The sequence below is a fragment of the Pseudorasbora parva genome, chromosome 13, assembly GCF_024679245.1.
Source record: "Pseudorasbora parva isolate DD20220531a chromosome 13, ASM2467924v1, whole genome shotgun sequence".
NCBI classification, from domain to species: Eukaryota; Metazoa; Chordata; class Actinopteri; order Cypriniformes; family Gobionidae; genus Pseudorasbora; species Pseudorasbora parva.
In genome coordinates, this window is record NC_090184.1 from 9520222 (window position 1) to 9536333 (window position 16112).

The 16112-nt window shown below is 39.5% G+C and overlaps 1 protein-coding gene across 12 annotated transcripts in view; it reads left to right on the forward strand.

Moving 5' to 3' along the window:
- prdm16 (PR domain containing 16) overlaps positions 1-16112 on the forward strand; it is a 313157-nt gene that overhangs the window by 146283 nt on the left and 150762 nt on the right. For all 12 annotated transcript variants that reach the window (XM_067413114.1, XM_067413121.1, XM_067413120.1 and 9 more), the window contains one exon: positions 9583-9633. In XM_067413114.1, coding sequence (XP_067269215.1) covers positions 9583-9633 — 51 coding nt within the window. The remainder of the gene's footprint in view (positions 1-9582; positions 9634-16112) is intronic.

The following is a 16112-nucleotide window of genomic DNA, read 5'->3' on the forward strand; positions in this document are numbered from 1 at the left end:
TATTTGTGATCAAACACTAATTTGTGAACCCCCTGCAGTACTGCTGCAGACCCCGGTTGAAGACCTTGTTATAGAGCATAAACCTTTTAGCGGCACTCACTGGACATTTCATTACTGAACTACCACAATTCGTAAATACACCAGTGGCATAAAACGTTGCCAGATTCACGTTCAAACATTTTTCTTAGCTTTTAGTGTAACCCCTCCTGTTCGAACTGCCTGCACTAAGCGGGACTCGGTCGGAGGCTTTAACAAGGAGGCTAAAGCCTGCAACCTCTGGTGTCAGTCGCTAGAATGTCTCTTGACATCAGAGGAGTGACGTTTACTTGCATTGTGACTATGGCCTCTGTTACACTTACCCCCCTATACCTCACAACCACCCGGGTCACGGCACCAATGCAACCCCTCCTGTTCAAATCTGTCTGCTCTAAGCAGGACTCAAACCTAGGTATGCCAGCATGAGAGTCGGACACCCTAAAAAGAAGGCTAAAGGCTACAGACGCTAACATCAGTTGCTAGAGCGTCTCCTAAGATCAGAGAAGTGAGGTTTACACAATCATCGACTACTAGCTTGCCTCCGTTACACTCACCCACCTAAACCCTCACTTTAGTCTGGGTCATGGCACCAATGTAACCTCACGCGGTCGAATACGCCCACTCTAAGCGGGACTCAATCCAACGCTTTAACAAGGAGGCTAAAGCCTGCAACCTCTAGTGTCAGTCACTAGAACATCTCTTGAGATCAGAGGAGTGACGTTTACTCGCACTGTGACTATGGTCTCTGTTACACTTACCCCCCTATACCTCACTACCACCCGGGTCACGGCACCAATGTAACCCCTCCTATTCAAATCTGCCTGCTCTAAGCAGGACTCAACCCTGGGTCAGCCGGCATGAGAGTCGGACACCCTAATAAGAAGGCTAAAGGCTACAGATGCTAACATAATTTGCAAGAGCGTCTCTTAAGATCAAAGGAGTGAGGTTTACTCAGTCAGCGACTACTAGCTTGCCTCCGTTACACTCACCCACCTAAACCTCACTCTAGTATGGGTCACGGCACCAATGTAACCCCACCTATTCAAAAATGCTCGCTTTAAATAGTTTAGATATGTGTGTGTTATCATAGTAGTTAATCTGCTTTATTATGTTTGACATCATGGTTTTGTTCTTTTTTAGACTGGAGCAATTAGGTCCAGAATGCACAAACCTCAGTTTCTAAAACCTCTCTCTTGTTCTCCAGTCAAATCGCAGGTTCAGATTTGCATCTGCCACAAACTGAGCTGCGACCACTTCCACATTAATTGACCAGATCAATAACAATCACGCATTTACATATCTAAACTCTCCACGCTCACCAAAACAAGAGAACATTCTCAATAACTGCGAAGCAAAGCTTTCACTTTGTGGCTTTCTTGGTGTGGTCGTCCGAGCCAACAGGATGTCACTCACTCGGTTCAAAAGGCCTTGAGGTTGGTCTCTACTGGTTCTTTTTGGAAACTTGTGGCTTTTGACATCCATAACCATCTATTGGCCGCGCTGCTATATTGCCTCACATTATCCAGACTTGAGGGGAATTGTTTTTGGCAACGTTCTCTGAAATTTTCCCACTGCAAAGCCCTTAAAATGTGCTTGTTTTACTCCATACCCCCAATGTCAAGCTGGGAGACAAACTGCTTCGTTGGCTCAGCAAGGTTTACTGAGCTTCTCTAATTGCAATTAGAGCGAAGTCCAATTAGTCTGCGACAAGGACTCATTGTTATAGGCGTGATGGAGGACGTCTTCCCTTCAAACCGGCACGTTGAGTGTCACGCAAAGCACAGGAAAATCCAGCCTGTGAGGCGAAGCACTGTTTTCTTTGTCCGTCGTGTGTCTATTAGGGCAGCTGTGCTGGAAAATGTTGCTAGAATGTGTGCGGCGAGCTTGTTTTCTTTTGTTCAGTCTGTGTGTCAATATAAATAGGGCTGAGGTTGAGAAGAAGAAGTCCTGATGGTGCCCACTAACAAAGGTGGGCTTATAACAGTAATGACAACACACACTTACTCCCTGGTGCTAATTTGCTTCAGACACTTGCGTTGAATCACCGCACAGGTGGCTGTGCTTTCATCAAGCACGGCCTGCTCGTATTTATTTTTACAGTTCTCCACCATAGTGCCTCTGTTTTCGGACACTTTCGAGCACTGTCAGCATGACACGCTAATCACTAGAGCTTCACAGCGCTTTTCATTTACATAAGAAACCCTGACAAACTTGTGTAAGCAAACGTTTCGAGAAGCTTGTGAGAGGTTCAATTGTGCGTTTTACGTCTGTTTGGGAAAAGCGTTCTCACTCTCTTCCCTCTCTATCTGTGGCACAAATTGTCCTGTCGCCAAAGGAAAAGAAAAAAAAAGGAGGAAAGTTAAAATGATTCTGACGTGTCATAAATCACACCAGCACTTGTGGCAAATCCTTTTTTCCAACCATCTAATTAATACATTATTTATTTGCTTGACACACACACACACACACACACACACACAAACACACACACACACACACACACACACACACACACACACACACACACACACACACACACACACACACACACACACACACACACACAAACACACACACACGTACATGTGAGTGTAAGTCATTTGTATGGCAGAGTGCCGAACCATATGTAGACAATCATGTACACACACACACACACGGGCGCGCACACACACACACACACACACACACACACACACACACACACACACACACACACACACACACACACACACACACACACACACTGGGGACTCTCCATAGACGTAATGGTTTTTATGCCGTACAAACTGTACATTTTATCTCCCTTCAGTGCCCCTGCCCCTAAACCTACCCATCACAGGAAACATTCAGCATTTTCACATAAAAAAAATAAATACAAAATAATAATAATTTAGTATGTTTATGTTTGTTTTTGTGAAATATGGGGACATTCCATCCAAACTCATCCTGTATGATTTATAAGCATTTTGAAAAGTGGGGACATGGCCAATGTCCTCATATTTCACCCTCTCCTGTAATACCTGTGTCATACCCATGTCATTATACACATTTGTGTCCTGATATTTCACAAAAACATCCATATGATTGGGGGGCAAGCAATCAATCAATCGATCGATCGATTGATCAATCGATTGATTGATTGCAGAGAAGGATGTTTTGCCAGATTTAGCTAATTTCAAGTGGTATGGTACAACCTGATCTCACAGATTTCTGTGAAATGAACACGGACCCTTAACTCAAAAATCTGTGGTAGTTTCGAAGAATCGCCAAAAATTCCATGATAGGTTCACGGAAGTGATGCCTTTGTAAGTCAATGACAGGCAGCATCCATGGTCCACACACGGATTCCGTTCCAACACCTTGTATTCGTCAGTTTGATTCAGTCAGCATCATTTATTTACATTTATTTTTATTTTTATTCAGACAGGTTTTGAACACGTAACTCAATCCCTGCCCTAAACCTACCCATCTGTGTATTATAAAAAAAACAAACAGGATATAACAGGCAGATACACAGATACTGCAGGCACAATTTATTCAGAAACGAAAAATATTCCAAGTGTTCCGAGGCCAAACGGTTGATTTGTGTGAAGAAAATCCCCAAAAGCAATCAGTAACGTCGAGTCCATCCGCCGAATATTAATACATTTCAAATATTGCCGCTGGAAGAAACGTCAGGTCAGCTTTGACAGCATTGGCTGTCGTGTGTCGCATGACCAATTGCGTCATTAAGTCAGCTTTGATTGTAAAATGCCATTGGCTCTCGTGTGTCCCGTGACCGATCGCGTCATCATGCTGTCGTCTGTATCATTTGAATCATGAGAAATATGAACGAGTGCATGTGTGGATGATTAAATGTCAACGATTAAAACATTAAGATCAACTACATGAAGATATCGGATGACTTCAGAAGACTTGGAATGCAACAGGAGTTAATACTTCTATACTGTTTATGGTCCATTTTTGCAATAAATAACTGACTGCACATTTTGTAAGTGCGTTAATTCTTGTTATTTCTAATTGGTTATTCACAGTCACGGGGGCACAGGTGATCACTTCCGTTTTCCTTTATTTCTTCCTTTTGTCATATTGTTTGTTATGGTTGGAAGGGGCAAGTAGTGGGAGCCAATTTTCTGTTGACCGTATCGTACTAGCCTATATGTCTTAGATGTGAAAATAAAACCCAAGAAGGCAAACTAAAGCCCCGTTTCCACCAAAATTACCCGGAACAATTTGTACCAGGAACTTTTTTACAGGAACTTTTCTTCCCCCCAGACCTGCAACTCTCTGCGTTTCGACCGCGATCTAAAGTTCCGAGAAGATTAGGCAAATTAGTCCGGTGATAGGACTGCGCGCGACTGTTCCTCCAAGTCAGTGAAGGACATCTTACTGCAGTAATCATTTTTGTGTGTACCGATTGAAAGATGGACTATTTACATGAGACGTTATCTAAACCGATCTGGTGTTTACATGTGATGACTTTCAATCGCAATCATTTTGTCACATGCAGTTTGTCTGCCGCATCAAAAATGTCAACACTGTTTTCTCCAGCAGCTGGAGTGTGTTTACTGTAACCATAGCAACTCTTAACGGCCACCAGGACTAATACAGTATTATTATTTATAGCTATTTATCTGTTGTAAAGTGTAATAATCATCTCAGAAAAAAAAATGTTCTGTCAGACGCAGTTAAAGTAAAAACTGCCTGGGGCAATATACGCTGTGCCATTATTCCAACATTATCTTCATAACTTACGAAATAAAAAGTTTACCCCTCAGAAAAATTAACTTTTCTCTCTTGTCAACATGAGCGCGGCGCGCGCTGTCACGTCATGTAAGGACGCACACTTAAAAGTAATCGGTCAGGTCGTTTACATGGTGAAAAAAAATTAATAACGAGTATGGAAGAGATTCAAGCTGTGCTGCTTTTGCTGGTTATGTACAGGTTTACTAAGGTAATTAACAACGACAGAAAAGAGCACTAATATGCAGATTCAGCAGCAGCATATTCAGAAAGCTTGTAAAGCTAGATTTAAAATGACAATGTATATTATTACCAGCTATTACGGACATTGCACGTGAGATGGCTGAGACGAACGCGCGCCATCAGACAGAGCGCAAGACTGATATTTACGAGACTGAACCTCGCAAGACTTTTAAAAATGCCGGTTGAAATAAAATGCTGCTTGATCTAAACCAATCAGCATGTTCAGCGCCCAAGTCCCGCCCTCAAAAGTACTACCTCGCGAGCAGGGCCGTTTAGAGGGGGAAATATTTACCCGGAACTTCATTTAGACCCTGGTTCCTGCGGTCTAAACACACGAAGTACCACCCAAAGTTCCTGGTTCCTGGGTAAAGTTCCTGCGGTGGAAACGGGGCTTAAATCGTTTTTCTTTAATAACAAGACGACGAAGTGCGAACGAGTCACTAGCCCGCTATCTAGCCCCTATATGGCTATTGGATGCCGCTAATACATTTATTTGCCTGTTATGTGTTTTATATCGTTGAGAGTGGGTAGGTTTAGGGTAGGAGTGGAGTTAGTTGCTCCGAAATATAAAAGTAGGCTATAAATATTCATAAAATCATGTCTACTTTTACAAATGCAAAAAATTAAATGTGTGTTGGGAATCCGTGAGTGGATCACGGATGCTGCCTGTCATTGACTTACATAGGCATCACTCTCGTGAACCCATCACGCAATTTTCGGCGATTCCGTGAAACTACCACAGATTTTTGAGTTAAGGGTCTGTGTTCATTTCACGGAATTCTGTGAGACCAGGTTGTAATGGCATTTTTCTCTGACTTTACCATTAAATCGATCATTGATAAAATTGCATTTAAATACACAAAATTCCAGCAACTCTGAAGCTGATAAAAAAGTTGGATGAGTTGGAAGAGAACAAAAATATATACATACACAACAAGCTTGGGTGTTTGGGGTGCGTTTGGCAGATTCGGCTCTGTTTTGCACAATTTGATATGCGTATTTACATCTGGCATGAAACTATTCCCTTACCTGAGAGCACCTGGTAATGTTTTACAATCTAAACAGAGCTGTTGTGCTGTAAACTATGTTTATGAATCTGTCGCACTGTTTCGCACATTCTCATCGACCCACCAGCAATTCACAACTCGGCTCTATTTTGTTAAAAAAAAATGTATTAGGTACATTGTTAATTTCCATGAAATTCAACAATTTTTAACACCTTTAAACTCTAAAAGGAAAAATCTCACCTTCTTGCCTGAGCAAATGTTGAGTATTGGTCTGGCAGCAAACCGCAGGGTAATTACACACACTTATTTGTCTGTAAGTGTGTGTGTCTGTGTCCATATGTGTGTGTGTGTGTGTGCATGAGCTGATGTATGCATGTGATTCCACTGTATGTGCTTGTGCATATGTGTGAGATTATTGCTTTCACATGCTGCGGTGCAGGAAAATGAAAGGCATGAATGAGAAAAAAATTAATAAATAAATGAAGAAGGAAAATGTAGATATTGGGTTCTTGTTTAAAATGTGTCGTGTGAACACGGCAGAAGCGTAAGGTTGTTTTGGATATGTGCAGCTCTGACATAGCTGCAGGATTGAATTATGGATGTAAGTAGTTTAAGTAGACTTGTTTGAGTATTTGTGATGTAATTGCTTCCACTCGGGCGGCTTGGATACATTGACAGCCTAATTTAGAGAACCACAGTTTTTGGGCAGTCTGCAGAGCTGTCAATCAAACCCCGATAAAGGCTGTAGTGGGTATTCTGTAAAAGAGTCACTTACTCTGTTTGCTTTTCCCCCTCAGTGACTCACTCTCTCACCTTTGCAATCACATTCACCTTATTCACGTGGAGATGGAACGTGCAAAATCAAGATGTATGCGATATTATGGGGAATTCCTGTCCATTGCTAGCGTTGTGTTTAAGGTCATCATCACTTGAAACAATCAATAATCTAATTATTCCCATACATAATCACAGTAATGGGACTGACAATGTAAGGCTGGGTATCTCCTTCATAAAATATAAGAAAAAAAAGGATAAAAAGAAAGATAAAACTAATGATAAACATTATGATATCTATACCCTGGACCACAAAACCAGCCATACGTCACATGGGTGCCCAACAGCCCAAACTGTCTGCAGGTTCCTAGAGCACACATGGCCCACAGAGTTACACACTTTCAAAAATGCATTCATAAAAAATAACAATCAAAAAGTGCCTAATTTTTTGTGGGGTTATAACAGCTTAGACAACATATACTTACATGTTTATCACTTTTAGCAGTGTTTTATTTAACTTTAAAGGGTTTCTGTAAAATGAATACAACATTTTCAATATAGGCCATTGTATGTGTGCATGGGAGGCTTTTCAATTTGGGTAGGCCAAATCCAGGCGGAAATCCCATAAAAAGGTATTGGAGTTTAAGTAGATAAAAAAATATTTATAAAAATATTTACTTTATTTTACAGTGTCCTTGTTACACATTACATGTAGTAGCCTTATTAAATGAAATGCAACATTACATTGTAAAACAGACACCTTAAATAAAGTGTAACCAAAATATTTGTGGGAATAGTCAACAATAGATTGTATAGGTTAAATATATTCATTTTTCTTTTATGCCAAAAATCATTAGGATATTAAGTAAAGATCATGTTTCATGAAGAAATTTCCTACTGTAAATATATCAAAAATGTATTGTCAGTAATAATATGCATTGCTAAGGACCGCATTTGGACAACTTAAAAGGCGATTTTCTCAATATTTCAATTTTTTGCACCCTCCGATTCCAGATTTTCAAATATCTATCTCTGTTTTGTGGTCCATTGTCACACACATATATTTACTTATGTATTAATATATTGAGAGAATAAAGACAGAATGCTATAGAGCTTATTTTTGTATTTTAATTTAAAGTTTAAATACACTTGTTAATATACAGTAGGACCAAATTTGGACTCTTCTCGGGCCAAAATATGAATGCTCATTAAGAAAAAGGTGTTATTAATTATTTTTAAGAAATATTTATATATTTAATAAGGTATTTTTTATTATATATAATGCAGTTTTTAAACCAAACGACTTCTAAAAAAATAATTTAAAAAAATGGGGTCATCCCTTCAGACCCATTTGAATAAATCTTGCATAAAACATGACACAGACAAAATTTGTTTTTCCACTATTTTCTAGAATTTAGTGGAAACAGCCCAAACTGTCTGCAGGTTCCTAGAGCACACATGGCCCACAGAGTTACACACTTTCAAAAATGCATTCATAAAAAATAATAATCAAAAAGTGCCTAATTTTTTGGGGGGTTATAACAGCTTAGACAACATATACTTACATGTTTATCACTTTTAGCAGTGTTTTATTTAACTTTAAAGGGTTTCTGTAAAATGAATACAACATTTTGAATATAGGCCATTGTATGTGTGCATGGGAGGCTTTTCAATTTGGGTAGGCCAAATCCAGGCGGAAATCCCATAAAAAGGTATTGGAGTTTAAGTAGATAAAAAAATATTTACTTTATTTTACAGTGTCCTTGTTACACATTACATGTAGTAGCCTTATTAAATGAAATGCAACATTACATTGTAAAACAAACACCTTAAATAAAGTGTAACCAAAATATTTGATTCACCTCGCTCCGATTCAGTGTGTGTGTGTGTGTGCGCGTGTGCGTGCGTGAGAGAGATTGCGTGTGTGGTTAAGCCCATCTGAAACCTTCAACTGTGTGTTTCAATCCATGAATCCAGCAGAACCTTTGCACACGCTTACACACCCCTCATTCAGAGGATGAGACAGGAAACGGGTGGGCTGTGGGCACTGCAGATTACTTTAAAACCTGTATACGGCCCAATAATGCCAGAGCACAGCCTCTTCCTGTTCTACTCTGAATGAAGGCCACTGAGATTCATATGAGGTCCCATTATCTCCAAACCTGGAACAAGCTCGCTTCTCATATGAGCAGGACACTGGGTGCATTCTCCAAAGCCCACTCTATATAAATATTCCTGAAGGCCTCTAATTCCACATCTCCTCCAACTGTCTAGGTTAAAACTTTGCAGCACTCATTTCATCACACTCGGGATGGTTTAACCTGTGCTGCTGTAGTGGCGGCCCAGCGGGGGGCTCCGATTCAAACGACAGACCCATCACTCAGTGGCCATTTAATGCTCACTTCTCGACACGTTTCAAAGCCCACATCTAATCTCAGCTAGTTGCAGTCTTTAGAATATTCTGGTTCAACTAAATTCGTACAAACAGCAGTTGTGGCATACCTCCACCTGTAAAAAGAGCACCACACCAATAGAATCATATGGACACTTTTTCATTTTTATTGCAAACCCAAAAGTATAATTTCTCTTAAACCTTCTAAAACATGTGCACTTAGTATAAAATGAGAAGTCATACGGTACATTAGACTTTTGAATAGTCAATGAAGTGCTGATTTCAGGCCATAAAAATGACAGGATGTTGTATTTGTTGGTAGTCATTAGTAATTATTAACTAATGTTTAGTAGCTAATCATTAACTGTTTATCTTTTGTCTTCACAGCAAATGCTGAACGATCATGAAACGTCGTCTCAAGACAGCTGTATTAAAAAGGTAGGATTTGTTTTATACCAGTCCATCCCTCTTTACAGATCTAACTGATCTCACCACACACATATATGAGCAACACAAAAGCAAAATGAGAAATGGCAATTAATAGTTGTTCCTAAAAGTGTTTTTTAATGCTAACTGAAGGTGAAAATAAATGTAAATGCGACCCATGCTGGCAAAAGGAGTCGCAATGAGCAAATTATGAAAAATTAGTTGTTTTTTTTAAATTCTCTAGTAAAACAAACTTGAAAATTATGTATGATTTGTTTGAACCGGACAACAAAATGACCTCTTTAAAGTTGATAGAGTCAGCATAGTTCATTTTGAGAAAAATCAAGTTAAGGTTTTTGGAAGGTTCTCAAAAAAAAAAAAAAAAAAAAAAAAAAAAAATGCACCTAGCAACCATACCTTAAAGCTACACTGTGTGATATTTTCCCCCATCTAGCGGTGTATAGGTATATGACCATCCAGTGAATATTAGTTTCTGTTCCTCTCAATTCTGATTTAGTTTTAACTTCTACGGTGGCTGATTTAGTCCAAGATTAACATGGCTTCCAGTTAGACCCGTTCCATGAGTGCCATTGATTGTTCAAACGCGAAAGGCGAAGCTTGAGTTTACGGGTATGTCCCTCTTTGGCTAATGTACTTTCAAGATGGAGGGGCAACATGGCGACCGGCATTCGAACACCTCACCCTTATGTATTTTCAATGACATATTATAAACTTACGAGAATACTTTATTACTTAAAAGAAGTACATATACATTAATGAGCACATATATTTTTGAAAGAACTAATTGTTTTTAGCTAAGAATAAACTAAAAAAGTTACACAGTGTAGCTTTAAAATCCCACCGAAGATAACACCAGATTTGACACACACCAAGTCAAAACCAAATATCCAGGCTAAACATATTCAACTGTTTTTCCCATGATACCATGATTGTTTGATTAACATTAATAAAACAGACAGCCTGTATGAATTCTGTGTGTATGTCTGCATCACGCGCTGTCTGAGGCGTCTTTGTGCTCATGTGTCGGATCTGCCAGTCAGATCGTTTCATGGACAAAGGAAAGGTACTCTTCTCAGAAAACGTACAAATAAAGATACTTTTAGATGTTTAATTGCTATTTGGAGCAACCAAAATCAACATTTTTTTTACTTGTTTTGCCTGTAGCTCGAAATGATCCCGTGTGCATTCCGACTCCTTTTGCCACATATATTCATCATAGAGACAGGGAGTATGAATATATATTGATATATTACTATAATGAATATATTATTAACAGAGACAGGGAGTATTTCATTCATGACAATATTTTAAAATAGATTTAAATGCAATTATTGATAACAATTGAATGTGCATGGGCTTATTCTTGGCGGACTAGATCTGCTATGCTGCAATGGAAGTAGGGAGAACCCTTATCAGATCTAGGCAGGCGGTGCTGGGGAAGGTGGAGGGCTGGGACAGTTCCCATGATGTGCTACACTGAGTTAAGCCGGTTCGGGAAGGAAATAAGTGGGTTATGTAGAACAAACGGATTAATTGGCAGAAGTGATTGGCTAACGGAGAAATCTAACAGCAGCTCAGAAGCACTATGGATATATTCGGGACTTTAAGCAACAGCCACTGATGGAACGGCAACGGCGTTCTGGCGTTCTATTGCGCATGCGCGACTTTAACTGCTACTTCGTGACGTTCTACTGTAACCGTCTACTACGGGAGAGCAGCTGATTTGCCGTAGTCATTAATACGTGACAGATTAGATAAGTAAATATAGTTATGTGGCATTTTAATTGTATCTGTTTATAATTTAATGCCAAAAGCAACCATTTCCTTGCTTTTTAAATTACATGTTTCTTTATATTTGGTCAAATTATGTTAAATGAACCATTACGCCGTCTCTTTATTGTTGCTTAGTGATTTTTGCGTTCTTTGGCTACGGCAGTTAAAAGTTTATTTCCGGTCGCTGTTGCCGTTCCATCAGTGGCTGTTGCTTAAAGTCCCTATTTATTTTCCACCTTAGTTATGAGGTTAAATTGGAAATTAATATTTGTATTTGTCTTTCTTTTTTTCTTTCCTGTGGTACATTTTGATTTCAGTATGTTTTATTCAACACTTTAAACATTTTCTTTTGAACCATTTTTAACTATTATTCATGAACCAATCTGAAGTGTTTATTAAACAATGCACTATTTGACACTATTCAAACTGAAATATACTGCACAGGGAATAATATAGAGTGATAATTTTATGAAGCAAATCCACTTTCAAATTAACTAAATGACTAAACCGATGAAATGTTGTGCTGCACATCAAAGTCTTTTAGAACTTGGGATGTAATTTTTTTAATAACATATTTTATTCGCTGAGTTGAGTCACCCCAAAAAAAAACTCATCTGACATGCTCCAAGCATCCATATTAATATCATGAATAATACATTAAGGTGTTATGAATAACTGCATCACTCATCATCTACACTAATAGACTAAATGCACTGTCACACGTCTGATTACGCCTTAATGTGCCAGCAAATAAGAGCCAATATTTGTGTCTATGTGCGTGAGTTCAGATATAGAGAACATGACCAATATCTCTCTCTCTCTCTCTCTCTCTCTCTCTCTCTCTCTCTCTCTCTCTCTCTCTCTCTCTCTCTCTCTCTCTCTCTCTCTCTCTCTCTCTCTCTCTCTCTCTCTCTCTCTCTCTCTCTCTCTCTCTCTCTCTCTCTCTCTCTCTCTCTCTCTCTCTCTCTGTGCGTGTGTATGTGGCCTGGTAAACCCTACAATATGGAGGCAAAATGTCCCCACAAAGATGGCAATGTTTGGAAATCTTTGTCCTTGTGTGGACATTTTTTGGTCCCCATGAGAAAAACAGCTTACAAAGTGATTGAAAATGCAACCATGCTGTTGGAAAAAAATAAAGTTATCTGTGATGGTCAAATTTATGGGTAGGGTTAGTGTAAAGGGATAGAATATACAGTTTGTGCAATTTAAAAACCATTACGTTATGAGTGTGAGTGTGTGTGTTTGTGCGTGTGTGTGAGGGCAGAACCAGCCCCGAGGTTATGTAATGAAAACATCCGTGCCAGATAATCCATAATATCATCCATGTTATTTTTCTCACATCCCTGTGTCTCTGAGATGCATCTCCGACAAAAAAAAAAATAAAAAAAAATAAAACTGCCATTGTTATGAGAGCTGAAAGATTTCTTAAGTCAAATCCCGGCAGATAGACGAAAAGAAAAAGAGCTTCTTTTATTTATCCTTTGCTTTGACCAGTTATCCCTCCTTCACAACACAAACACTCTCAGAAACAGAGATGCCTATCTGAGTTTATCTGTCCACACACACACACTCCTGAGCCTTGATTTGAGCTCTCTTAGATGTAATCCACCACACTATGCCACAAAAGTGTGTGTAGTTGTGTATGTGCGACATGTAAGCTTACAGTGAACTGACAATGATAGTACACAGAGACATAGATTAATTATAGAAAATCAATGTGTTGTAATTGTATTGAAACAGATCGCCTGCGGCATTGTGTCTGCGTGTCTGGCTGGATATTAAAACATTTCGCTTTGTAAATGTAGCTAAAACAGGCGGCTGATGTTTTAATGGGAAAGAGATTAATGGCTCTTTTGACAAGCTCTCTCAGACGGTATCAGTGCTTTTGTGGCCCCTGCTGTGGCGGATCTCTCATAGACTTTAAAAAAAATGGCCAGTGTTATTTTAACTGGCCCTGCTTTTATCGAGGAATGATTATGGTCTGATAGTACAATCACATATGCATGCGTGTGTGTGTGTGATATACCTTTACGGTATTAGCTTTAAACCATGCGCATTGCACCACATTTAATTGAAAGGAGAAAGGAGAGTGGCTTTACCCGTTAACATCAGCGGAAGGTGGTCTGTCCGCGGGGCAAATGATGGATCTCTAATGTTAGCTTAACTGAACCAGGGAAATCTGCTCCTGTAAAAATATCATCTCAAGCAACCCTGTAAATTTAGGGCTTCTGATTATGCCCCGAAATACATTACAGGTCACGAGGGGCTTGTGCGACCCTGAGGCGAGGTGCTTCAAATGTGACGATTGATTGATTATCATGATAATTTGTTTGAAATGATTATCTGGATATAATAATCACCCCCTGCCTCGTGCTGCATTTTCATGCTCTCTTGTTCCCCCGTATAATGCGCCTCCATCAGAAATGGCCTCTGGTTATGGAGGCGTAGTAACAGGGGCCTCCCGGTCAGGTCCTCAGGGGCTGGGGGGCCCCGTTGATGAATGATGACCCAGAGGAGCCTGAAATCAGAGAGAATAAACAGGGGGAAGAAGAGAAGAGGAGAGGGACAGGGAAGGCTGGTAACTATCTGTAGCGGAGGGCAATTATACGCCAGGCCAGGCAGCCCCAGGGGCAGCAGATCGGCCTGAAGAATGCAGAGGGGTCCTGACCACCCAATACACTCTCTCACTCACACACACACACACACACACACACACACACACACACACACACACACACACACACACACACACACACACACACACACACACACACACACACACACACACACACACACAAACACGTACTCTGAGGACGGTGGGAAAGGAATTGAAAATCTTTCCTAGTTTTTCCTCACGTGACGTGACGTCATTTAAAAAGTGTGAAGAAAACGTAATCGTGCTTTATCTTACAAGCCCGATCTGAATAGCAGTCGAGACCATTTCGGAAATCGCGTTTTTCAAAGCACATGAAAAGTTTTACAAGTGTCTCTCTGTCTGCTTGTAAACACAAATCTAAGCAATTGGATCGCACCTCCTCTATCAGTCTTAACAACGCTTTCTAACTGTCACTTTAGGATCTCATTTGAAGGAAGGCGAGTCCAACATGCCTGTTCAATTAGAACAGAAAGCTTTCTCATGCGCTCGAGCGCTAGACGGTCTGAAAACACGAGGGCAATTGAAGACGTTTAGCCTTTTCTGTCACTACGAGGGGAGGAGGGCTGTGTAGAAATAATATTTGTGGTTTTTACCATGGCTTAATGGCAATATCCCTTCTCAGCCCCTGGCTCGGTTACATTTTTATTGGGCCCTGACTGACCATTTTTATTCTGTGTGTGCGCAGAAAGTGGCATATAAGAGAATAATCAATTAGGGTGTGTATGATTGCCTACACACTCTTTCATCTGCAATAGATAATATTCAGCCCATTGAATGGCAATCAAAATTGACCTTTTGCATGGCAAACTTATTCCAGAATGCAATATAAAACAGCATTCCAGTTCGGCTGATGTCATTTCTTACTCACTGAATGATCATTTCACTAAATGATTATCAGAGCTTAAATAGTATGTGACTGCTGTTCTATCATAAGATAAGAAACAAATCTATAAACCCTTTGGAATTATGCCTGTCTTAATCTAAAGATGTAGACTTTGGACAACTTTTCACACCTCAAATAAAACAGTTTTGTACAGAAGAAAGGATGTGTAGTAATTAAATGGATAGTTCACCCAAAAATGAATCGTTGCTTATCATTTACGCACCCTCACATTGTCCCGAATCCAAACTCAGAAGACTTCTGGTCATATTCGAAACACAAATGAAGATGTGTTGCTCACTCTTTAGATTAGGGTCTAATTCTCACTCTTAACTAACTATTAACTGCAGCGTTTGCCTCAATAAACTGCTAATTACTGTTTATTAATAGTTATAAAGGTTAGTTGTTAAGATTAGGTATTGGTATTAAGAACAGGGTTCTAAATTCACTATTTTGAACACTAGACAATGTGGCTGGTAACTTTCTAAAGAATTTCTCAGAATTTCAGAATTTCCACTAGCCAATTTTTTTCCCCTGCGAAAATAAGAGAAATTATGAGTGCCACTGAATGCATTTGATCATTTTATTAACATTGTTACAGGGCGCGGCATTAAACCTTTCCACGTGTCACTCACAATATGTCATTCACTTGACCGAGAAAAAATGTGCTTCTTCATTAAAATAACACAATATCTTAATCTTCCTTGGCATGTTTATTGTTGTTGACTAGCTCGCACGATCAGCTCCATGAGTCGGTGGGTGGGGCTACTGGATTAGACGGCTGTAGAGGCATGTTTCGTAGCGCTATGACGTAGCGCTATGATCTTTGATTCAAATGATTAATTTGATTCAAATGATTCATTCATTTCGTAGCGCTATGATCTTTGATTCAAATGATTAATTTAAACGCTGAATTGTTCAGTGACACACTGCTGCTGTGAGATGCGTTATAGTTCTGCAATGATCTTTATTTGGAACTATTTTTGCAGCTGAAATCTAATAAAAACAGTTAATATTGCATCTAAAATGTTAGTGACTTAATGTCAATATTTTTTTATGGAACTGTCATATTAAATCAGTGTCATTTTCAGTCGTGATGGTATTCAGGAAAACAGCACTCTTGGTTCTGTCATGTTTCTTAACTGTAGGCTATCATATGTT